Source organism: Oncorhynchus nerka, linkage group LG11 (assembly GCF_034236695.1).
Source record: "Oncorhynchus nerka isolate Pitt River linkage group LG11, Oner_Uvic_2.0, whole genome shotgun sequence".
Taxonomy (NCBI): domain Eukaryota; kingdom Metazoa; phylum Chordata; class Actinopteri; order Salmoniformes; family Salmonidae; genus Oncorhynchus; species Oncorhynchus nerka.
The window spans coordinates 53,983,174-54,007,972 of NC_088406.1; the positions used below are offsets into that span (position 1 = coordinate 53,983,174).

A 24,799-nucleotide genomic window follows, 5' to 3' on the forward strand; every position below is an offset into this window, starting at 1 on the left:
TGTATGTAGATTCCCACTAGAACTTTGAAGTAAAACATACAGGAAGACACTAAGATCAGAACAGTTTAATATCATTTGGAAAAAAGAGAAACCCAAGTAAAACAGTTCATTTCAATTTTACAAAACAATGATACGAAGTCTTAGAAGTCTACCTCACAATGCCTGGACTTAGAATCGGGGAAATGAAAATAAACAAAAAGACATGACATTTGACCCTGCCCACTTCAACAACCCTGCTTATCAGCCCAAAAGTCCTTTCACAGTAGTTGCACATCTTTACCCTGACCTCCCGACAAGACAGATCAGAAGCAGTACATGTGATGCATTGGTAATGAAAGGAATGCAAATCAAAGTGTATATCAACCCCCCCCCCTTCCCCTAACCCCTGGGCTGGAATGGTGTCCATGTGAATCCTTAGTATGGCCGGTCTCTTCTGTCTTCTCTATGGTCACCTCTGAGGGAAGAAAACAATAGACCCATAGTAAATTATACCATACCATGAAGGCATTGGCATTCAGTCAGATAATGCTGACTGGTGTTCAGCTAGCCTAATATAAAAATCACGCATTACTACGAGAGCAAAAAAAAAGGACAAAAAAAGTTAACCTAATTCAATATTCTACAGTTCACTTTCACATCTCAGGTATACCCTCTTCTGGTCAAATAATGAACTGCATGGGAGGGAAATTACACAGTAATCGATTTACCTTCCTCCCATCTTGTAGCCCCTGTCACCACCATATCCACCTCCGCCATAACCACCGCGGTCACCTCCACGGAATCCCCCACGGCCTCTGTAGCCACCGCCCCTGTCACCACCATACCCTCCTCTGCCGCCACCACGATCTACAAACATAAGCCAGCTGTTAGAGCAAGTTCTCCAACAGAGAAAAAGTAGTTTATAGTATGTGGTTAAATGACTCAACTTCCCCCTATAGTCTACTTGAAACCCAGTTCTCTCTACCACAGGCTCATAGCCATCATTTACATACCTCCTCCACTGTCCCCTGGTTTCGGTGTGCCACACTTGTTGCATTCGTATCGTCGCGCAAAGTTCATGTTGCCACAAGAACTGAAAAGGAGAGGGGAACAATTGTCAACCATAAAAGATGTAGCCACTTCATCTGAGAACATAATTTAGTGGCACATACAATGGATGACTAATGAAAATTGTTTTAATTGCACCTGTCCTGCTTCAAACAAAATATTGTAATAAATACCTGTTAGGACATGGCCAGTCCCCTCCCTTAATGTCAAAGTTGGGTCCACCACCACCACCACCACCACCACCTCCTCCTCCTCCTCCAAACCCACGTCCACGACCACGGCCTCCAAAACCTAAACAGCGACATCAAATACCACTTGCTTCAACAACGGGGTTCAAAGAAAGCGCAGTTCATTCTTTAGGAGTAATTTCCCAGAAACAAAGAATTAGTCTGGCTTGCAAAAGCAGAAACACTTTAAATATTGTACCACTTACTTCTGACTTCTATTTATTAGTTTGGCTTGCAAAGCAGGAGTCCCCACTTTAAAATATTACAAATTTCATATTTATAGTTATTCTTTAGCACTCCTCTTACACCATTTAAGCTAGGAACGCCGTTAAATTTAAAATGTGTAGACTGGTCTGGATTGACTTGCTTGTATGTAACTGATATCTTCTATACTTTTTAAACTATTTGTCTAACTTTTTAAGCATTCTAAAAAAGGTCCCATTGTGACAGGACATCCAACATTCCATTCACTGTAAATGCAATAATGCAACTTGACACAAATCAGATAGTTTGACACTTTGCCAACTTAGAGAAGTTTGTATAAAATATTCTTCTGCTCTGCTATGAAAATCTGAACAAACAATCTACCGATCAAACAAAAGTTGTTTTTTTAACAGCAATAACATTTCAGCAAACTTTTAATAAACAAAATTGAACACTTTCACAAGTTAGAATAAGACTTAACGCTCTACTTCTCCGCTATTCAAATCTGATATCAGAACAAAATATGCTACCAATCTAAAAAAATATATAGCGGATTTAGAAAACTCATTTACATTTCTGCCAAGCAAGTGTAATTGAAAAGTGTTGCAGGACTTTCGACTTAAAACTTAGAAGGTATGACATCTTTGTCTACTTCTCTGCTATACAAATCAAATCTGAACAGAAATATTTACTACCAATCAAAAGTTATAGCTGTTTGTCAGTGTTGATTGACAAAAAGTAGCTAGCTAACATCACCTTAACAAATTGGATAGTCACAGATGAGCCCATGGGGGAGCATAGGCAAATGAGGGTGAATAGGGTGATTGAATTTTGAACAATAGTGTAATGAAGGGGTTGGAACCCTATTATAATTGTTAGGATAGTTATTATTATTATTTTTTTATGTTTGGAGCGCTATAGCTCTGAAGTGGTAAGGCATACAAATATCAAACTTTGTGGGATGGTGTAAAATTATGCACAAATACATCTGGTATTGGTGATGACTCCTTGCTGTCCCCAGTCCACCTGACCGTGCTGCTGCTTCAGTTTCAACTGTTCTGCCTTATTATTATTATTCGACCATGCTGGTCATTTATGAACATTTGAACATCTTGGCCATGTTCTGTTATAATCTCCACCGGCACAGCCAGAAGAGGACTGGCCACCCCACATAGAGAGGAACCAGGCTAAGTTTCTTCCTAGGTTTTGGCCCTTCTAGGGGGTTTTTCCTAGCCACCGTGCTTCTACACCTGCATTGCTTGCTGTTTGGGGTTTTAGGCTGGGTTTCTGTACAGCACTTTGAGATATCAGCTGATGTACGAAGGGCTATATAAATAAATTTGATTTGATCTGGTTACACGTGGTGCAACTGCCAAATAGTGGTGCTATAAACCACCTTCGACTTCAAAGAGGTTAGCCCCGCCTCCTCATTCAACCTACAGTCTTGGAATTTGGAACAAAGGTTACTCTACCCAAGGAACAAACTTGCCTCTTGGGACAATGATGTCACTGATGGATCAGCCGCCATTTTGAAAATGGAGTACGTGTAATTTTGTGACACCACTAAACAGATTTCTCCAAAACTTTGTGTACACTTTGTGTACAGTACCTATATACCAATATCTTCATATGTATAATAAAACAGGGCCTGAAACTGGTTCAGGGAACAGAACAATAAAATGTGAAGGATCTAACAGAACCTGGAACGAAAGTGATCCATACTATTCCGGAACAGAAACGTTATTTTACGCTCCAGGCATTGTTTTCCTATTCCCACAACAAAACGCCTCCTATGGAAAACCCTCTGTCACTCAGAAACAAATGGGCGTCTGCTTGCAAGCTTAAAATCTTTTCCAGAGCGTGTGCAGGCTACCTTCCCCTCACCCTTCTGAAGCATATGCTACTGTAATGACGTTACAAGCTTGATTTAGAAGGCAAGATAATCTGAATTAGCTAGAAAATAAATAAATAAACTTTATAATGCTAATTAAGGATACTATAGGCCTATTTATCACATTTCACAAAATACACAAGCTGGTCAGCTAGCTAATTTAAGATTACTAGTTACCTAGCTCAAAGAACATTCAAAAGTTCCTACACAGAAGCCACTCCTCCGAAGTATAATTCCATGTGGACCAAATTCGGAGAATGCATGACATACTGTAAAATGCCCAGCGAGTCAAGCCTCCGCAACCCTCTTGCACCCCCCCCTTGATTTATTCATACATTTTGTTGTGATCTAGCCTGAATTCAAAATGGATTCAAATAAAATAATTCTTACCCATCTACACACAGGACCCCATAATGACCAACAGATCCACTGATATCGCAATCTCACTCAAGACTGCCCTTTCCCACTCGGACAAAGGGAACACCTATGGGAGAATGCTGTTCATTGACTACAGCTCAGCATTCAACACCATAGTGCCCATGAAGCTCGTCACTAAGCTAAGGGGACTCGGACTAAACACCTCCCTCTGCAACTGGATCCTGGACTTCCTGACGGGCCGCCCCAGGTAGTAAGGGTAGGCAACAACACGTCTGCCACACTGATCCTCAACACTGGGACCCCTCAGGGGTGTGTACTTAGTCCCCTCCTGCACTCCCTGATCACCCACAACTGCGTGGCCGAACGACTCCAACACCATCATTAAGTTTGACGACACAAGTGGTAGACCTGATCACCGACAACGATGAGACAGCATACAGGGAGATCAGAGACCTGGCAGTGTGGTGCCAGGACAACAACCTCTCCCTCAATGTGAGCAAGACAAAGGAGCTGATCGTGGACTACAGCAAAAGGTGGCCCCCATTAACATTGATGAGGCTGGAGTGGGTCGTGTGTGTCAAGTTCCTTGGTGTCCACATCACCAACAAACTATCATGGTTCAAACACACCAAGACAGTCATAAAGAGGGCACAACAATCCCTTTTCCCCCCTCGGGAGACTGAAGATCCTCAAAAAGTTCTACAGCTGCACCATTGAGAGCATCCTGACCGGTTGCATCACCGCCTGGTATGGCATCTGCTCGGCATCTGACCGTACAGCCCAGTACATTACTGGGGCCAAGCTTCCTGCCCTCCACGACCTATATAATAGATGGTGTCAGAGGAAAGCCCGAAAAATTGTCAGAGACTCCATTCACCCAAGTCATAGACTGTTCTCTATGCTACTGCACGGTAAGCGGTACTGGAGCGCCAAGTCTAGGACCAAAGGGCTCCTTAACAGCTTCTACACCCAAGCCATAAGACTGCTGAACAATTAAATCAAAATGGCCACTGGACTATTTACACCCCCCCCCCATTTGTTTTGTACACTGCTGCTACTCGCTGTTTCTTATCTATGCAGTCACTTCACCCCTACCTACAAATTACCTCAACTCAATTACCTCACGCACACTGGCTCGGTACCGGTACCCCCTGTACCTTCAAGCCTCGTTATTCCATTGTTACTTTAGTTTAATTTGGTAAATATTTCCTTAACCAACAGAGCAATTCAAGAAGAAATAAGGGTTTGTAAGTAAGCATTTCACTGGAAGGTCTACACTTGTATTCGGAGCAAGTGACGAAGTGAAAACATGTTTGCAAAATTTACAGATAATTGAAAGTAAGTACTCACAACCCTGTGTCAATACTTTGTAGAAGCACCTCTGGCAGTGATTACAGCTTTGAGTTTCTAGTTAAGTCTTCAAGAGCGTTCCACACTTGGACTGTGCAACATTTTTCCATGATTCTTTTCCCATAATTCTTCAAGCTCTGTCAAATTGGTTTTTGAGCAATGGTAGACAACTATTTTCAGGTCTTGCCATAGTTTTTACTGAAATCTACTTGGAAATTCTAACTCAGCCACTCAGGAACACTCACCATTTTCTTGGTAAGTAACAAGATGTGGCCTTGTGTTTTAGGTTATTGTGCAGCTGAAAAGTGAATTCATCTCCCAGTGTCTGGTGGAAGTCATACAACCAGGCTTTGCAGGATTTTGCCTGTGCTTAGCTCCATTCCATTTCTATCCTAAAAAAACTTGTCCTTCATGATTACAAGCATACCCATAACATGATGTAGCCACCACCACTATGCTTAAAAATATGGACAGCGGTACTCTGTAATGCGATGCATTCACAACAAACAAAGTTTGTATTCAGGAAAAAATGTTAATTGCTTTGTCACATTTTTTGCAGTATTACTTTCAGTGCCTTGTTGAACAGAATGTACGTTTTGGAATATTACAGATTCTTGTATGTGTGTGGTACAGAGATGAGGTAGTCATCCAAAAATCATGTTAAACACTATTATTGCACACAGAGCGAGTCCATGCAAGTTATGACTTGTTAAACACATTTGTACTCCTGAATATATTTAAGGTATCCATAAGAAAGGGGTTGAATACTTAAAAGCTGAAATGTCTTGCGTTCATTTTTAAATTAATAAAAATAACGAAAAACAAATCCACTGACATTATGGGGTATTGTGTGTAGGCCAGTGACAAAGAAAATCTCAATTTAATCCACTTCAAATTCAGGCTGTAACAACAAAATGTGGGAAAAGCCAAGGGATGTGAATACTTTCTGAAGGCACTGTACTTCCATAGTTATTTTCACTGGTACCGGGCTACCATCAGAGGTGTCTTGTGGTCATCCTAGAGAAAAAACGGACATGTGCGGGTTCTTGAGACGCTAGACGTTTTAGTAAGCCGGATTGTCTCATGGTCTGACAAACACCCCTGTAGCGCCGCCACCTTCCACCGCAGACGCAAAGGCTAATAAATTGGCTTACATGCTGACCACACCGCCTGGCATCACTTGCGTTGCAAAATAAACGCACACATACCTGTTAGTCAACAATTTCATTCAAACTGCTCACACGAGTGTCTGCGTAGCCAGGTGATAAAAATACAACTTTGTACTATTTTGGATGCTTGACGCAGTGCAAGTCATTGGTTTTTAGGAGCATACACCCACGTGGGTGATTGAGAGATGGAGTGGCGGGTGACCCTGATTCATTTGGTGGTGGTAATGCACATCAAAGTCGGTTGCCAACTGCCATATAAAATCCACATTAGAAGAATGAACAAGGAAAAAACAATTCATAAAAAAGGGGGAGACTTAAGTTTACAATAGAGAACACACAATTCTGTATGACTCAACATGGGCCAAAATTCTACAAAGAGCCAGTCCCCCCAAAAAATACAAAAAAAGGACCATATACATCTCAGCTAAAATAACCCAATGTTTCTTTTCCAGGACAAATTAGCTATCAATAGCAAGCTACCTAAATAACCATGAATGTTTCGACCCGTCCCCAAATTAATATCGTTGGTTCACAGCTTTGGCATTTTAATGTCATGAACATGTCTGGTGGGGATAGACAATATACATGTCTGGTGGGGATAGACAATATACATGGCACACACCAATTAGATTTCTGCGAGGGTACAGACATCAACTCTATGGGGTTATTAATACACAAGCAGGTAACTTGGTCACGGAAATCAGAAAAGCAATCAAATTAAATCGTTTACCTTTGATGAGCTTCGGATGTTTTCACTCACGAGACTCCCAGTTAGATAGCCAATGTTCCTTTTTTCCAAAAATATTATTTTTGTAGGGGAAATAGCTCCATTTGTTCTTCACGTTTGGCTGAGAAATCGCCCGGAAATTGCAGTCACGAAAACGGCAAAAAATATTCAAAATTAACTCCATAATATCGACAGAAACATGGCAAACGTTGTTTATAATCAACCCTCAAGGTGTTTTTCTAATATCTATTCGATAATATATCCGTCGGGACAATTAGTTTTTCAGTAAGACTGATTGGAGTAATGGCTACCTCTGTATTTTACGTGAGAGTCACCCTGGGAGTCATCAGGTGACCACTTACGCAATGTAGCCGCCTACGGCTATTCTTCACCATAAATACGTAAAACTACGTCACAATGCTGTAGACACCTTGGGGAATAAGCTGGTTCATGGCACATTCACAGCTCAATAGGGACTCATTGGAACGCAGCGCTTTCAAAATATGGGGCACTTCCGGATTGGATTTTTCTCAGGCTTTCGCCTGCAACATAAGTTCTGTTATACTCACAGACAATATCTTTACAGTTTTGGAAACGTTAGTGTTTTCTATCCAAAGCTGTCAATTATATGCATATCCTAGCATCTTGTCCTGACAAAATATCCCGTTTGAAACGGGAACATTTTTTCCCTCAAAATTAAAATACTGCCCCTAGAGTTGCAACAGGTTTAACAGGTGACATCAATAAGGGATCATAGCTTTCACCTGGTCAGTCAGTCATGGAAATACCAGGTGTTCTTAATGTTCTGTATACTCAGTGTATATAGATATTTAAAACGATTGAAACTCAGTCAGCATTTCAAATTATATCACCCAAACCTGGTTCACGCCAGACACCAAATCATCGTTGACATGATCAGACAATCCTATCCACAAAAATACTTTAGAAGAGCTGAAGAAAATCAATTTTTCATCAAGGAAAATGTCCACCTAGTATTTAGCATCAAGATAATTTATTCCATTACCTAGGGGCATGCATCTTTCCCTTTCAAGACAATTCCATCTAGATACATGGGCCACGGTAGGTATTCATTTGAAACGATGGAGGTGCGATTCTGTTGGACTAGAGTAACAAACCCATGAGATTTTGTTCGATGCGAATAAATGCGCTAACATTTGTTGCCAAAATATAAATATTCAAAATAAAAATAAAATCTTTCAGAGTTAAGTTCTCTTTTCCTCCCAGCCGCGTTGACCATGTAGCGCAGCTCTCAAAAGTGATTGCTGTCCTTGTTATGAAATCAACTTTACCCTGAATCTAAAAAAAAAGGACTAAATTCAGTGTTTAAAGCAAAACTACTAAAATTATTGCTGATGGTGAACCTGAAGAATCAAAATAAAATCTATATGATGTAAGCCCAGATCAGCAGGTAACCAAATTAGTAGCATATTTTCATTCTGGTAAAACAGCATTTTCAACAGAGCATGATGACAATTACATTGGTTCACACCAAGCATCTGCACAGACGGGGCTCTCTACCTGTGCAGAGCACATGCCACTTTGCCTTTCCATTCTTCAAAGTGCCTTATTCGGTGGTAGTTAAAATCAGGAATAGTCCTACCGACCAGTTGGTCAGTATGCTGTGTGCAGAGTTGTACTGCCCGATGCATGCTACATTTGGGTTCTCAGAATGATGCACTCATATCTTAAATATTTGAACCAGATTCCGATTCGTATCTGAATTGTTATACCTTATTGCCTACCAATGGATTTAAAGCTTATCTTTAGCACAAAGATAACCTTGTGTTTTTAGGAAACTCAACCGCGGGTAGTTACAACAACATTCGAATGGTTTGTCACCAAAATGTGAATGAAACGTACCTCCTCCGCCACCACCTCTTCCTCCTCCTGCACCACCACCCCTCTGCGTGAACTCAGCTCTTCGGGTGGCAAAAGACACTTTGAGGGGTTTCCCTTGGAATTCTTTGCCTATAAGAAAATTAGACATGGATGAGACTGTAACAGAAGAACTGAACACAGCATAAGCGCATGGGAATAAAGAGTACACCCTTTACCGTCAAACCACTCAATGGCTGCTTTGGCGGAAGGTGGATCATCAAATGAGACCGTGGCCTCTCCTTTCAGTCTTCCAGTAGCCTTGTCAGAGTACAGGTTGATCATGGGCAGGCCAGTCTTCTTGTTCAACTATCAAGACAGGACACAAAGATTAACACTAGGACACATAAATCTGGGTTGCCATTAAGACTGGGAATTGCCAGGGAACTCATGGTAAGTTATCATGACACTTAGGTGCCAACACATTATGTGCCAAAATCCCTGATGCAGTGTGTGCAAACCTGGTCAAGAACTACAGGAAATGTATGATCTCTGTAATTGCAAACAAAGGTTTCTGTCCCAAATATTAAGTTCTGCTTTTCTGATGTATCAAATACTTATGGCATGCAATAAAATGAAAATGAATTACTTAAAAATTCCATCTCTCACAGTTGAAGTGTACCTACAGTGGGGCAAAAAAGTATTTAGTCAGCCACCAATTGTGCAAGTTCTCCCACTTAAAAAGATGAGAGGCCTGTAATTTATCATCATAGGTACACTTCAACTATGACAGACAAAATGAGAAAAAAAATCCAGAAAATCACATTGTAGGATTTTAAATTTATTTATTTGCAAATTATGGTGGAAAATAAGTATTTGGTCAATAACAAAAGTTTATCTCAATACTTTGTTATATACCCTTTGTTGGCAATGACAGACGTTTTCTGTAAGTCTTCACAAGGTTTTCACACACTGTTGCTGGTATTTTGGCCCATTCCTCCATGCAGATCTCCTCTAGAGCAGTGATGTTTTGGGGCTGTTGCTGGGCAACACGGACTTTCAACTCCCTCCAAAGATTAAATACTTAAATACTTTTTTTTGCCCCACTGTATAATAAAAATTACAGACATGCTTTGTAAGTAGGAAAACCTGCAAAATTGTCAGTGTATCAAATACTTGTTCTCCCCACTGTATATCAAGAGGACAAATTAATAACTGATTAACATTGGTCTACTAATCTACAGTCTAACAACTTTCTGTGAAGGATGGTATTAGCGGAACAGCTCTCTGCCATGTCTGTTTCCAACCACGCAGCAACGCGGACTGAAGTACTGCACGTCTTCTTGCTCGCCAATGCGCTCACGCCGACTACCTTTATGGAGATCAAAAAATGTGCGGGCAAGAATGTGCTTTTGCTCAGTTGACTAAACGCTGTAGCTAACTACCGCCGTCATAATGACACCTTCATTAATGAGCCAACTCCAAATTTGGTTGTGCTTGACTAAATTTCAGTAAATGCATTTGTAAACCTTTCCCCCCACACAGTGTTATCAACAAAGTGGAGAACTGCCAGCCAGCTCGCGGGAGGAAAATTGTACGCTAGTACAACGAGCCGGAGCGCTAGCCATTTCTCCTCGGCCAAGTCTCCCGATTGGCTCAACGCCAACTTCAGATGGCCGAGTCAAAAACTACAATGCACCAATAGAAGCCTATTTTAGGGTCAATTTTTGTACCAGCGTACTTTGACCTCAAATTGCGTGCACGGTATGCAAAATGTGTGCAGGTTGGCAGGTCTGATATGCCGCTCCCCGTCACTAGTAGCCATTCAAGTGTACAGGGAGACGCATTCCCCATCCAGAAACAATCCCTACATCCTAGCCACTTACATGAAATATCTAGGCCCTATGGGGTAGGGGCTAAGGCGTTGCCAATCCTTACCTTAATAATCCCAATCTGTTTGAAGTAGTTGCCCACTTCATCACTTGTGACATCTTCTCCCAGTCCCTGGACAAAGATGGTGTTGTTGTCAGAGTTGTCCTGCTCCCCACCGCTGCCGCTACCTTGGCTACCACCGCTACCTCCAGCTTTGGACAAACAGAGGTACTAGTAGTCAGCAGACGCATCACTTCAAACCACCTGTTATTCTGTGGCATTTGTTTGCGAGAGACTAGAGGTCAGTGTTAGGCTGGCATGATTGCAGGAATAGTCAAACCCTAGATTGAATTTCAGGGTAGCAATAAGCAAACAAGCATGTGCAACTCACTTGGTTCATCCCTTGAGCCGTAGTCTCGAGGACCTGAAATACAACAAAGAGGAAAGGCGGGGAAAGCCATGAGAACATGCACTTTGTACACTACACAACTTCATTCAACATCCATACAAGAATTCATCAACTCTACCAATAGTGTACACACGAGGCTACGTTAACATTTAGAATAAGGCCGTTTACAGCTTTCTGCTGCAGTGTTGAGACAGTTGCGTCATTCATATAATCACTCAACACCTTGCAACATGGGCAGAAATGATTTGAGTTTAGAAGATAAAGATAAAAAGTCTCTCTCCAGTGTCATTCTTCGCCACAGCACACTTCTCATCCTTTGTCATTTACATTCAACCTTGTCCTCATGCAAAAATACCATTATGTATAAACTTCAGGCTTTCTTGTGCTTAACCCTAAAGAGCATTTATGAGAAATCCCCCTCCCTAAGAACAATAGGTGGAGGTCTGAGGTTTTGACAACAAAATGGTGGCATTCAGTTTGTTCTGCTTTCTTTCCTACTCCCTTTTTCTCTTTTCCTAATCAACCTTTTTCCTCCCCAACCGAGACAGTTCTGATGCTCGTCACTTACCACCGAAATTTTTGTAGCCACCACGGTCACCACCTCTGCAGAGGAAAAATTGTAGATATGATGGGGTTTCTTTGTCCCAACAGAGCTCAAAGCTCCCCTACATCCCCATCAGTATGCACTCCTGCCATGGTGTGCGACTATCGTGGAAATGTCTTCCCACTCACATGGGAAAGTGTTAGGTCTAGGATGTTTTAAGATCAAAATGGACAAAACTAGGCAGAATGCCCACTATATACAGGTAGGTTCTGATGAGTGAAGGCTCTGATGGCTAATGTGTAAATTTAGATTGCTACAAAACCAGATTATCTTAGAGTATTCAGTTGGATTTAGTTTTTGGATTTAAAAAAAAGAAATGTAAAAAAAAAAAAAAGTACTGATAGGTCGAAATGGTTTGAATAGCTGCGGCACTCGACAAGTCGAGCGTTCTTCCATTGAGTGCTTATATATGAGCTCCATTAGCTGAGGTCCAAGTTTTATTTCATTCACTGATACCTGTAGTATAAAATGTAGATCCAAAGTTAACACAATACAAATGTCTCCATGTCAAATATACAACACTTGAATGAAACCTGTTGATGTACAGCAGCTTACAATGTTCCTTGGGTATAACTTGTGAAAATCAGGTCACTTCAATAACAGATCATTCTGGGGCATTGTTTAAGGCGCTCATGAGGCGGTTCTCAAAGCAACCGGGTGGGGGGGGGGGCAAAAATAATCCTCATTCCAGCTAGAATATAGTCTTAACTTCGCACAGGGTACCAATGAATGGTTTTCAATAGCGAAAAGCATCCATAATAACAGCCAGCAGGATTTGTAGCAGATCTTAGGCCACGTTTGATATACACGTGCTGAAGCATTACAATGCTCCTCTGATGTCTATTACTTGTCAGGAACCATGTAAAATGAAATCTTGATGGTCAGAAATTGAGAATGTGACAGCACTGCGGCAGAACTACTGTACTCGTTATTCAATGCCATTACCAAAGTGGTTGTTAAAAGCTTCCAGTTACAAATGTAGTCTCAATTTCTAATGATAGCCAAGGATAAGAAAAGTAACCTTGATAAAATAATGGTTTAGGCTACAAGTCTTCTACACTGAAAGCTACTTGGCCAAGATCTATAATTGCTTGTCAAATACAAAAAGTTTCCAGAACTGCCATTGTAGATATATTGCAATGTGAACTGATGACTGGCAAGCAACAAAGTCCTGACTAATATATTCAACAGCCCTGTTAAATGAAGATGTACAAAAGCTGGGGTCTACAGGATCCTTGGCTGGTGAAGTGACTCAATCCTCAACACCCTATGTACTTCATAAAGGGGGTCGGGTGAAGTGTCCACTTAACTCCTTGCACCACAGGAGTCAGTAGCAGACACCCCATGTAATCTGTCCCACAAGCCATTTGAGCTTCACATGAATTGAAATTCGCTAGCAAGGCCATAATCAGCCAGAATGTTGCATGCATATTTATGATTGAGATGGAACACAGGTTATATCCTTACAAGTCATTTAAACCACAAATACAATTCTAATTCAATGAGTGAAGCATATAGCACATCTAGGGCTGGGCGATATCGAATTAATGTTTAAGCGCGATGCTCCAATATATCAAGATAGTTTTTCTAAACATTTTTTTTATGAGCGTTGTCTTTTGGTCTTGTCTCCTTCACACACAGACACCAAGCCCCTCAACCTGCCACTCACAACAAAAGACGAGATATACTATTAAGTGAATTAGGAAAGTATTCAGACCCCTTCCCATTTCATTAAAGCCCTTTTCTAAAATGGATTAAATATTTTTTCCATCAATCTACACACAATACCCCATAATGACAACACGAAAACAGGTTTTTAGAAATGTATTAAAAATAAACAGAAATACCTTCACATAAGTATTCAGACCCTTTACTGTGACGCCTCGAAATTGAGCTCAGGTGCATCCCGTTTCCATTGATCATGCTTGAGATGTTTCTACAATTTCATAGGAGTCCACCTGTGGTAAATTCAATTGATTTGACATGATTTGGAAAGGCACGCACGTCTATATACGGTTCCGGAGTGGACAGTGCATGTCAGAGAAAAAAAACAAGCCACGAGGTCGAAGGAATTGTCCGTAGAGCTCCGAGGCACAGATCTTGGAAAAAAAAAAAAAATGTCTTCTGCATTGAAGGTCCCCAAGAACACAGCGGTCTACAGTAGTCTTAAATGGAAGAAGTTTGGAACCTCCAAAAATCTTCCTAGATCTGGACGCCCAGCCAAACTGAGCAATCAGGGGAGGGCATTGGTCAGGGAGGTGACCAAGAACCCGATGGTCACTGACAGAGCTCCAGAGTTCCTCTGTGGAAATGGGAGAACCTTTGACAAGAACAACCATCTCTGCAGCACTCCACCAACCAGGCCTTTATGGTAGAGTGGCCAGACAGAAGCCACATGACAGCCCACTTTGAGTTAGCCAAAAGGCACCTAATGGACTTGAACCATTAGAAAATCTTCAGCCTGAATGCCAAGAATCACACCTGGAAGAAACCTGGCACAATCCCTACGGTGAAGCATGGTGGCAGCATTATGCTGTGGGGATTTTTTCAGCAGCAAGGACTGGGAGACTAGTCTGGATCGAGGGAAAGATGAACGGAGCAAAGTACAGAGAGATCCTTGATGAAACCTGCTCCAGAGCGCTCAGGACCTCAGACTGGGGTGAAGGTTCACCTTCCAACAGGACAACAACTCTAAGCACATAGTCAAGACAATGCAGGAGTGGCTTTGGGGCAAGTCTCTGAATGCCCTTGAGTGGCCCAGCCAGAGGCTGGGATATGAACCGGAACAGCTCTGGAGAGACGTGAAAATAGTTGTGTAGCGACGATCCCCATCCAACCTTACAGAGTTCGAGAGGGTCTACCGAGAAGAATGGGAGAATGTCACATCTCTATTTGGGGACTGTCTTGTAGCGCCATACCCATGAAGACTCTAGGCTGTAATTGCTGCGAAAGGTGCTTCAATAAAGTAGAGTAAAAGGTCTGAATATGTTGTTTTTTTTATACACACACATGCAAACATTTCTAAACACCTGTATCTGCTTTGTCATTATGGGTTAGTGTGTGTAGGAAAAAACAATTTGAATTAGTTTTAGAACAAGGCTGTAACGAAATGTGGAAAAAGTTAAGGGGTCTGAGAACTTTCCAAATGCACCGCATATGCAAAATTATATGGACACCCCCTCAAATTAGTGGCTTTGGCTATAAAAAAAAAAATAGAGCACACATCCACCATAGACAACCATTGGCAGAAGAATTGCCTTTACTGAAGAGCTCAGTGACTTTCAACGTGGCACAGTCATAGGATGCCACCTTTTGATCAAGTCCGTTCTTAAGATTTCTGCCCTGGTCAACTAAGTGTTGTTACTGTGAAGTGGAAACGTCAAAAAGCAACAAAGGCTCAGCAGCAAAGTGGTAGACCACACAGGCTCACAGAACGGGACCACAGTGCTTTAGCGCCTAAAATAGTCTGCCCTCTGTTGCAACACACACGCCGGAGTTCCAAACTGCCTCTGGAAGCAACATCAGCACAAGAACTGCTCGTCGGGAGCTTCATGAAATGAGATTCCATGGCCAAAAAAACCCGCACACAAACCTAAGATCACCATGCACAATTCCAAGCAAGCTGCTCAAGTTGTGTAAAGCTCCCCGCCATTGGACTCTGGAAACGCGTTCTCTGGAGTGATGAATCACACGACCTGCCCCAATGCATAGTGCCAACTGTAAAGCTTGGTGGAGGGGGAATAAGGGTCTGGGCTGTTTTTAATGGTTTGGGCTAGGGCCCTTAGTTCCAGTGAAGGGAATCTTAACGTTATAACTTTCAAAGACTTTCGACAATTCTGTGCTTCCAACTTTGTGGCAACAGTTTGGTGAAGGCCTTTCCCTGTTTCAGCATGACAATGCCCCCAGGCACAAAGCGAGGTCCATACAGAAATGGTTTGTCGACATTGTTGTGGAAGAAATTGACTTGCCTGCACAGAGCCCTGACCTCAACCCCATCGAACACCTTTGGGATGAATTGCAACGCCGACTGCCCGACCTCACTAACGCCATTGTGGCTGAATGGAAGCAAGTCCACACAGCTGTTGCAACATCTAGTGGAAATCCTGTTATAGCTGCTTGGGGGAATCTACTCCATATCAATGACCACGATTTTGGAATGAGATGTTTGACGAGCAGGTGTCCACATACTTTTGGCCATGTAGTATAACTTTGTCCTCTGACAAGCAGTTTAAAAAAACTACTTGCATTTGACGTCGTCTAACAGAATCTTTCATATTGACTAACGCTTACATTATTTTACAGTAATAGACAAGAACTTACCCTTATGTCTCAACTCCCAAAATGTAGAACAGACCCTACTAAAAACAAGAGTATCAACAAACCTGTTGAGTAACATGAATGCTCAGTTTGTCGCGTGCAGCACCATGTACCGCTAGCATAATTTTAGCCAGACTTACTGTATGTGCTAGCTGACTGGTCTGTTTCATAAAGGCTCAATGAGCATAACAAGACACATTTACAGTTGAAGTCAAAAGTTTACATAGATCTTAATCAAATACATTTAAACTTAGTTTCACAATTCCTGACATTTAATCCTACTAAAAACAAATCTGTCTTAAATCAGTTTGGATCACCACTTTATATTAAGAATGTGAAATGTCAGAATAATAGGAGAGATTTATTTCAGTTTTTATTTCTTTCACATTCCCAGTGGGTCAGAAGTTTACATACACTCAATTAGTATTTGGTAGCATTGCCTTTAAATTGTTTAACTTGGTTCAAACGCTTTGTGTAGCCTTCCACAAGATTCCCACAATAGGTTAGGTGAATTTTGGCCCATTCCTCCTGACAGAGCTGGTGTAACGGAGTCAGGTTTGTAGGCATCCTTGCTCACACAAACAAACACTTATTCAGTTCTGCCCACAAATGTTCTATAGGATTCAAGTCAGGGCAACGTTGGAAGTATGCTTGGGGTCATTGTCCATTTGGAATACCCAATTGTGAACAAGCTTTAACCTCCTGACTGAGGTCTTGAAATATTGCTTCAATATATCCACAATTTTCCCTTCCTCATGATGCCATCTATTTTGTGAAGTGCACCAGTCCCCCCTGCAGCAAAGCACCCCCACAACATGATGCTGCCACCCCTGTGCTTCACAGATGAGATGGTGTTCTTCGGCTTGCAAAACTCCTTTTTCCTCCAAACATAATGGTGGTCATTATGGCTAAATAGTTATATTTTTGTTTCATCAGACCAGAGGATGTCTCCAAAAAGTACGATCTTTGTCCCCATGAGCAGTTGCAAACCGTAGTCTGGCTTTTTTAATTGGTGGTTTTGGAGCAGTGGCTTCTTCCTTGATAGGAGACAGAACGCGTCTCCTTCCTGAGCGGTATGACAGCTGCGTGGTCCCATCGTGTTTATACTTGCGTGCTATTGTTTGTACAGATGAACGTGGTACCTTCAGGCGTTTGGAAATTGCTCCCAAGGATGAACCAGACTTGTGGAGGTCTACACATTTTTTTCTAACGTCTTGGCTGATTTCCCCATGATGTCAATCAAAGAAGCACTGAGTTTAAGGTAGGCCTTGAAATACATCCACACCTACAATTGATGTCAATTATCAGAAGCTTCTAAAGCCATGACATTTTCTGAAATTTTCCAAGCTGTTTAAAGGCAGTCAACTTAGTGTATGTAAACTTCTAACCCACTGGAATTGTGATACAGTGAATTATAAGTGAAATAATCTGTCTGTAAACAATTGTTGGAAAAATTACTTGCGTCAAGCAAAGTAGATATCCTAACCGACTTGCCCAAACTATAGTTAACACAAAATTTGGGGAGTGGTTGAAAAATGAGTGTTAATGATTCCAACCTAAGTGTATGTAAACTTCCGACTTCAACTGTATATAAAGGAATGGTCAACTTGCTTATTTTTCAGAATTAGAACATCTTATCCAGGTAGGCCACCTGATTCCAATATTTAAACTAAGTGAATAGGCAGGCTGTTCCAAGAGTTGTAGATGGACATGCGGGTCTATTAATAACAGTTCAACTGTTCTACCTTGTTAGCAAGCAAATAAATCTTGAAATAAAAAAGATCCACTGGCTACTCACTAGCACATGGGCTTGTGCTTGAGAAATTGAGCCCTGTGCTAATTTTCTATAATGCCTGCTACAATAAGTCGGTCATTATTAGTGGATGTGCGTGGTTAAATTTGTAACAAAAAAAATCATTTTTCATACAGACTTGAAAGCCAGAAATCTGTGTTTATTGCAAAAAAGCAGGTGAAACTATTTTGATAAAATAATGGTTCTTATGGTTGTGGAAGGCTTATTTGTAGCCTTGGTATAATTTTACAAGCCCTGAATTCATTAGATTATTCCTGACCACTTGAAATTCAGTGTGTTGACCTTTAACTGTGCAACAAAGCGTAGAGAAAACTTATCAAAAATCGAGATATCATTAATCGTCCATGAGTTAGAAAAATAATCTAAATATGAGTTTAGGCCATATCGCCCAGCCCTAGGCACATCCCATGTGTGGGGGAGGGGGGCCTATAGCAGGTAGGGGGTGACAAGGTATTAGTCCATGTGGATGAGGTGTGGGGTGATGGATCAGAATGGGTTATATCATGCATTGCGTTTGAAGGAACATCTACCTGGCATGGGTGTTGCAGAAGTACCTTGCGGGTGGTCACGCTCTGGAACTTACCCCATACCGGATGGAGGGCCGCCTCTTCCACCCCTGTCGTATCCCCCGCGCTCGTACCCACCACGCCCTCGGCCTCTATACCCGTCAGAAGAGCCCCTGTCTGAGCTCCCATCATCTCCACCATACCTCCTGCCCTGACCGCCTTCACCTGGGGCAAAACACAGGCACCCAAGCCTTTCGAGTTATGTGGTGTTCTTTCTTTGCGCACATTTGTATTTCCTGTTATATATGAATGGCACATTGTTTTATATGTATGAGATTTTTCTGCAATGAAGTGATTATTTTTTTAAACGGGTGTCATTCAGACGACATCTTAAACAGTCCAGAGTCTGGCCGATCAACCTTGGCTATAAAATCGGTGATCCTCCAAATCATAATAAACAGACTGAAAAAATCTAAGTATGCAGATCTTTGCAGGCCATTTGATCAAGAAAAATCATTGCCATGTAATATATACAGTGCATACGGAAATTAATCAGACCCCTCGACTTCCCACATTGTCATGTTACAGCCATATTCTAAAATGTATTACATTTGTCCCGTCCCTAAATCTACACACAATAACCCATAATGACAATGCAAAAAAACTGGTTGACAGTTTTGCAAATTATTTGAAATTAAAAACTTTAAATATCACATTTACATAAGTATTCAGACACTTTACTCAGTACTTTGTTGAAGCACTTGTCAGCAATTACAGCCTCGAGTCTTCTTGGGTACGACGATACAAGCTTAGCACACCTGTATTTGGGGAGTTTCTCCCATTCTTCTCTGCAGATCCTCTCAAGCTCAGTCAGGTTGGTAGGGGAGCAACACTGCACAGCTATTTTCAGGTCTCTCCAGAGATGTTTGATCAGGTTCAAGTCCAGGCATTGGCTGGGGCACTCAAGGACATTCAGAGACTTGACCACACCTCCCTGACCAAGGCCCTTCTCCCCGGATTGCTCAGTTTGGCTGGGCGTCCAGCTCTAGGAAGAGTGTCGGTGGTTCCAAACACCTTCCATTTAAGGATGGAGGCCACTGTGTTCTTGGGGACCTTCAATGCAGCAGACAGAGAGATCTGTGCCTCGACACATTCCTGTCTCAGAACTCTATGGACAATTCCTTTGACCTCATGGCTTGGTTTTTGCTCTGACATGCACGGTCAACTGCGGCACCTTATATAGACATGTGTGTGCCTTCCCAAATCATGTCCAATCAATTGAATTTACCACAGGTGGACTCAAGTCAAGTTGTAGAAACATCAAGGATGATCAATGGAAACAGGATGCAGCTGAGCTCAATTTCAAGTCTCATCGTAAAGGATCTGAATACATATATTTTTTTAAATATATATTTTTTAAAAGTGTTATGGGGTAGTGTGTAGATCAAGAAAAAATATATATTATCCATTTTAGAATAAGGTGTAACGTAACAAAATGAGAAGGTGTCTAAATACCTTCCAAATGCACTGTAAATTTATACAATAACTAACCTTCACTTCGACCTTTGTAGCCTCCTTGAGATTGTCCATAAGAGCCGCCACCGGCGGTGCCGCCATACGAACTTGGCTGACTGTATGACGACTTGTCAGCACCACTATACCGTGAGAAGTTTTCACAACAATTATTCCCGAGACACCAACAAAGACTTTAATAATGAACAAAACAGATTACTGAAAGGTAACATTTGCAATGAGATTAGACCAGTAGAAAGGCAACGTACATAACGGCAAGGAATACTATGTTCATGTAGTGCCAGTGGCCTTACCCAGCAGCGGAATCCGAACCTTGTTGCCCATAGACATCATAGGCCGGCTGGCCAAAGCTTGCTGCCTGTGTTTGGCCATAACCCTCAGCTGGAGAAACAAAAATGGAAATGTTATGTATTAAAAACAGCAACTTCTAGACCTCAAATAATTTCCCAAGACTCTCCATGAATTGAACATACCAGACTGTCCATAGCCAGCATAACTCTGTCCGCCATATGAGCCACTTCCATTTCCTTGACCGTAGCCCTGCAATACGCATTTAATTGTCATTATATGAACAAAGGTGGGATGAAATTAACATAGAAAATAGTTTCATACAATACTCAGTGAGAAATTGAGGCGCCACACATACCGGCCCACTCTGCTGAGCCGGAGGATAAGATCCATAGCTGTTGAAGGGAGAGGTAAAGTTAGATATCTTAAGAGATTCTCCTGAACTTTCGTATACTTCTTAGCCTGTAGTTCTGAAAGTAGCACGCACGAGCCAAAAGTGGTGCCCGAAAATTGCATACTGTCTCACATGTGCACCACGTCATTGCCCTGCCCATATGTATAATCTCTAGGAACTCTTATTTACCAGATGTAAAGTGAAATATGTCCCTTGCTATCAAATAAACATCTGAATCCAACTTGTCTGAACAACACCATATTCCTGTACATTTAGACAGCAGGCTGCCATAAGACCACACACTTCACATTCTACCACTGTATACACAGCAGGAATATGGTGTGGTTGGGACAAATTGTATTCAGACTTATATTTGATAGCAAAGGTCACATTTCACGTCTGGTAAGTACAGTTCCTTGAGATTATATATATGCCTCTTGCAGGAAACGTTTTTGTGCGTAGCCAGCTATATTTTGGTAAGGTTATTTTCCGTCGCCACCCACCAATACAATTCAGGGAGCACAACCAATACAGACTCCCTATGTTGCGCCCCAAAGCTACCATAACTGGGGATGTGCCTACTATCAATTAATTTACCCGTTAAAACATATCCGAATATATATTTAAAGTGATCAAGCATTGTGTGGCTAATTTGATAGTTTACAAAAACTATTATGCAATTGCTTAAGTGGTAACTAAATAGATAGCGAAGTTTCATGGCAACTTGAAAGCGCCGAGTGGCTAATGTATTCATTGTGAATTCACGTTACCTTTGAGCGCCAGGCTGACCGTAGCCCGAATCTGTGAACGAGAAGGATATGGGTGATTGGGTGGCAAAACTGCTACTACTAACGTTCGCTAGCTGGTTAGCCAATGAGCCATCTAACTGTTAGCTAGCCATTGAACATGTTTCCGAATATGAATAGCAAAGATCATACCAATAGGACGTAAACCTGTAACGTTAGCTAACTTATCTCGCTATATTACTTTAGCTTATTTCGATATCAAGTAAACTTAGTTTGATAAGCTGTGACTTAAATTAATGTTGTTCCCATCTAATGTGATCATAAAGAATGCATGCAAGTCAATACGAAATGCATATAACTACCCGGTGGAAATAGCAGGCCTTGGATAGCTGGCGTTAGCTAGCTAACTAACTATCGTTGCTAATAATATGCGTGATACTCGTAGACTAGCTAGCTAACGTGAGCTTGCTAGTTAGCACAGTGCTAACAGGACCACGCTGCAAAAATGGCGGTCAATTCTCATCTAAAAAGGGAAACTACACAAGAAAGATGGTTGAGCGAGTCAAAATAACTAAGTCTGATTTTACAGAAAGCTGCAGACGTTATTTTCGAAAGGGTAATAAATTCGCCAACAAACTATGGCTAGGGTTCATTCTCTAATGGTCGCGCTTGAAAGCTGGCTAAACTAACGCTAGTTTAACTAGCTAACTGAGACAGCAGTCTCATTAAATGTTTTTTTTATACAAATGTGACACACAAAATTCATATTGAACACATCGCATACACTTAGTTCACAACAAACTTACCAGAGGCCATTCTCCTCCGTTCTTATTGTTTTTTTTTTTCGATGAATCACTTTTCAACAAATTAAAAACCCGGTAACAGCAGCGCACAGTCGCACATACACTGCGGCAATTGTGAACTCTAACCTACTGCTGGGATGAACCAACTTTTGAGTACATTTAAGTTTTTTCTTACGCATAATAATTTGAAACCAAGTAAACTTCAAAACATATGTGTTGAACATTGTTATGTTCGTATTGAATACATGTGTCATAACTAGTGACACGGCACATGTTATACAGTAGTTTGCTAAAAAGGAATACCCCTATTGTTAAATAATTGTGTGTTCCATGTAGAGCCGTTTTCTTCTTTCCCTTTGATTTCCATCTTCAACAGCCCATTGCGTGGGAACGATCTAGCCCAGAGGTTTATACTATAACGCAGAATTCAAGGATTTAGCTAACTTGCCAAAATATTCTGAAATAATTTTGTATTTTTTAGAAAGATGAAATTCAACTGGCCATTGTATTGTAATGACCTGACTAGATCATAAATGAACAATTGTCCAGACAGAGGCTTGAGTTTGCGAATTGACGGTTTATTGAACCAACTTTACACAGGCTACTGTTTGGGCCGTAGCACACGCCAAATAGATGACAGATAACCCACAAGCCAATCGTGACCTTCTCTTGTGAAGCCCAGACGTAAGAGAGAGAGAACAAAGGCTGAACCTGGTCTTAACTTCCAATGCCCAACCCCCCTCCACGCCACTCCGCCAACCACCAGGATGCCCGGCATCAGAACATTCCAGGCATTCCCGTGATTGGCAGATAGCAGGTTGATTGACATGTCGGACCCCGCGAACACCGGGTACTGGTCAGTACACACAACCACCTCCTAGCCTAGCACATAACACACAGCTGTCTGTGCGGGTCGCTACACAGCCCCCCCCACCACAAAGTCCCTCGTCCCCGAGGGAACAAACAAAGTCTCTGAAGCGACCCGGAGGTCTCCTTTGCCTGCGTGGCCGTGATGGTCGCAGAGTGCCCCTCTGGGAACCAGGGGATGAAGGCAGGGATATGGGGGACAAGGAAGGGAACGGGTATACAGTCCGTGGTTCTGGGAACCACGCGGTGACACAGGGGGAGACAGGGGGAGTGGGCTGTCTGGAGCCTTGTCTGCGGCACCTGAGGGTGGGTGCCTGGAGAATGTCATTGCCAGAGAGGGGAATTGTGGGGGTTCCTGGGGTTTGGGGAGAAGAGGCCCCTCTGTAACGTTAGCTAACAGGCCCTACACCCAAACAAGGGCACTGCGTTCATCCACCTCTGGCCTGCTCGCCTCCCTACCACTGAGGAAGTACAGTTCCCGCTCAGCCCAGTCAAAACTGTTCGCTGCTCTGGCCCCCCAATGGTGGAACAAACTCCCTCACGACGCCAGGACAGCGGAGTCAATCACCACCTTCCGGAGACACCTGAAACCCCACCTCTTTAAGGAATACCTAGGATAGGATAAAGTAATCCTTCTCCCTCCCCCCTTAAAAGACCTAGATGCACTATTGTAAAGTGGCTGTTCCACTGGATGTCATAAGGTGAAAGCACCAATTTGTAAGTCGCTCTGGATAAGAGCGTCTGCTAAATGACTTAAATGTAAATGTAAATGTGTATGGGGCTAACCTGTCCCGGTGCAGTGCCACCTTTCTCCCCCTGGGAGGAAGCTGCACCCGGTACACAACCTCCCCTACCCTCTCCAGGACACTGCAGGGTCCCACCCAGTGACTGTCCAACTTGGGGCATCTGCCTTTTTTCCTTAGGGGGCTGTAGACCCAGACCAGCTCCCCAGCCACAAAGTGCCTTCCCCGGGTGTGCACGTCATAGTTCCTTTTCTGCCTCACACCTGCATTCACCAGCTGCTCTCTGGCGAAGGTGTGGGCTGTCTCCAGGCGGTCCTGGAGTCTCCGGGCATACTCCGGCCCCGGAGGAACATGAGGGCTATCCAGGGGCCGACCAACGCCATCTCCGCAGGGGTGCGGATCTCTCCCCAGCATGAGGAGGGCAGGCGTGCAGGAGGTGGAGTCTTGGACAGCGGAGCGGCATGCCATGAGGACCATAGGCAGGTGCTTGTCCCAGTCACGCTGGTGTTTGGAAGAGACGATGGCCAGCTGCTGTCCAAGCGTTTTGTTGAAGCGCTCCACAAGGCCATCACTTTGAGGATGGAGAGGAGTAGTGCGGGTCTTATGCATACCCAGCCTCTCACACATGGTGGCGAACACACGGGACTCAAAGTTTCTGCCTTGGTCGCTGTGGATGGACTCTGCAGCTCCAAACCTGCTGAACATCCCCGCTGTCAGGGCGTCGACGATGGTCTCTGCCTCCTAGTCAGGCAGAGCATAGGCCTCGGGCCATTTTGTGAAATAGTCCATGGCCGTGAGCACCCAGCGGTTTCCACTGTCTGTGGTGGGGAACGGCCCAACTACATCCACTCCCACCCTCTCCATGGGAGCCCCACTGGGAACTGTTGGAGCTGAGCATGAGAGCGGCCTGGGGGCCCTTTCTCGCTGTGCAGTTGTCACAGCGGCGACAAAAGTCCTCCACATCCCTCTTGTGCTGCCCCCAGTAGAAGCCCTGACGGAGACGGCGCAGTGTTTTTGTGACCCCAAAGTGTCCAGTCCCCACCCCCCCCATGAGTACTCTGAGCACAGCCTCCCG

General features: G+C 42.8%; 1 protein-coding gene across 3 annotated transcripts; it reads right to left on the reverse strand.

Moving 5' to 3' along the window:
• Positions 1-50: 50 nt before the first annotated feature.
• LOC115137149 (RNA-binding protein FUS-like) lies at positions 51-22,241 on the reverse strand. 3 transcript variants are annotated; one of them, XM_029673254.2, is made up of 16 exons: positions 22,118-22,241; positions 21,336-21,366; positions 20,530-20,566; positions 20,357-20,423; positions 20,177-20,264; positions 19,902-20,005; positions 18,428-18,575; positions 11,679-11,713; positions 11,093-11,125; positions 10,768-10,913; positions 9,069-9,198; positions 8,875-8,982; positions 1,221-1,338; positions 993-1,072; positions 708-846; positions 51-454 (listed from the first exon to the last, which is right to left on the reverse strand). In XM_029673254.2, the coding sequence occupies exons 1-16, from the start codon at positions 22,125-22,127 to the stop codon at positions 415-417; spliced, it is 1,314 nt and encodes a 437-aa protein (XP_029529114.1). In that variant the 5' UTR covers positions 22,128-22,241; the 3' UTR covers positions 51-414. The 3 variants fall into 3 exon arrangements, with proteins under 3 accessions (XP_029529114.1, XP_029529115.1, XP_029529116.1); XM_029673255.2 differs by lacking the exon at positions 11,679-11,713; XM_029673256.2 differs by lacking the exons at positions 11,679-11,713; positions 18,428-18,575 and having other exon boundaries at positions 22,118-22,240.
• Positions 22,242-24,799: the final 2,558 nt, after the last annotated feature.

What these genes read in the sequence shown, in the direction of transcription:
- LOC115137149 (XM_029673254.2), bottom strand. An exon ending in GGTCAGCCTGGCGCTCAAAG is followed by an intron (nt 20,567 to 21,335) that starts GTAACGTGAATT and finishes TCCCTTCAACAG; the next exon opens with CTATGGATCTTATCCTCCGG. An exon ending in TGGCTACAAAAATTTCGGTG is followed by an intron (nt 11,126 to 11,678) that starts GTAAGTGACGAG and finishes GTTGTATTTCAG; the next exon opens with GTCCTCGAGACTACGGCTCA.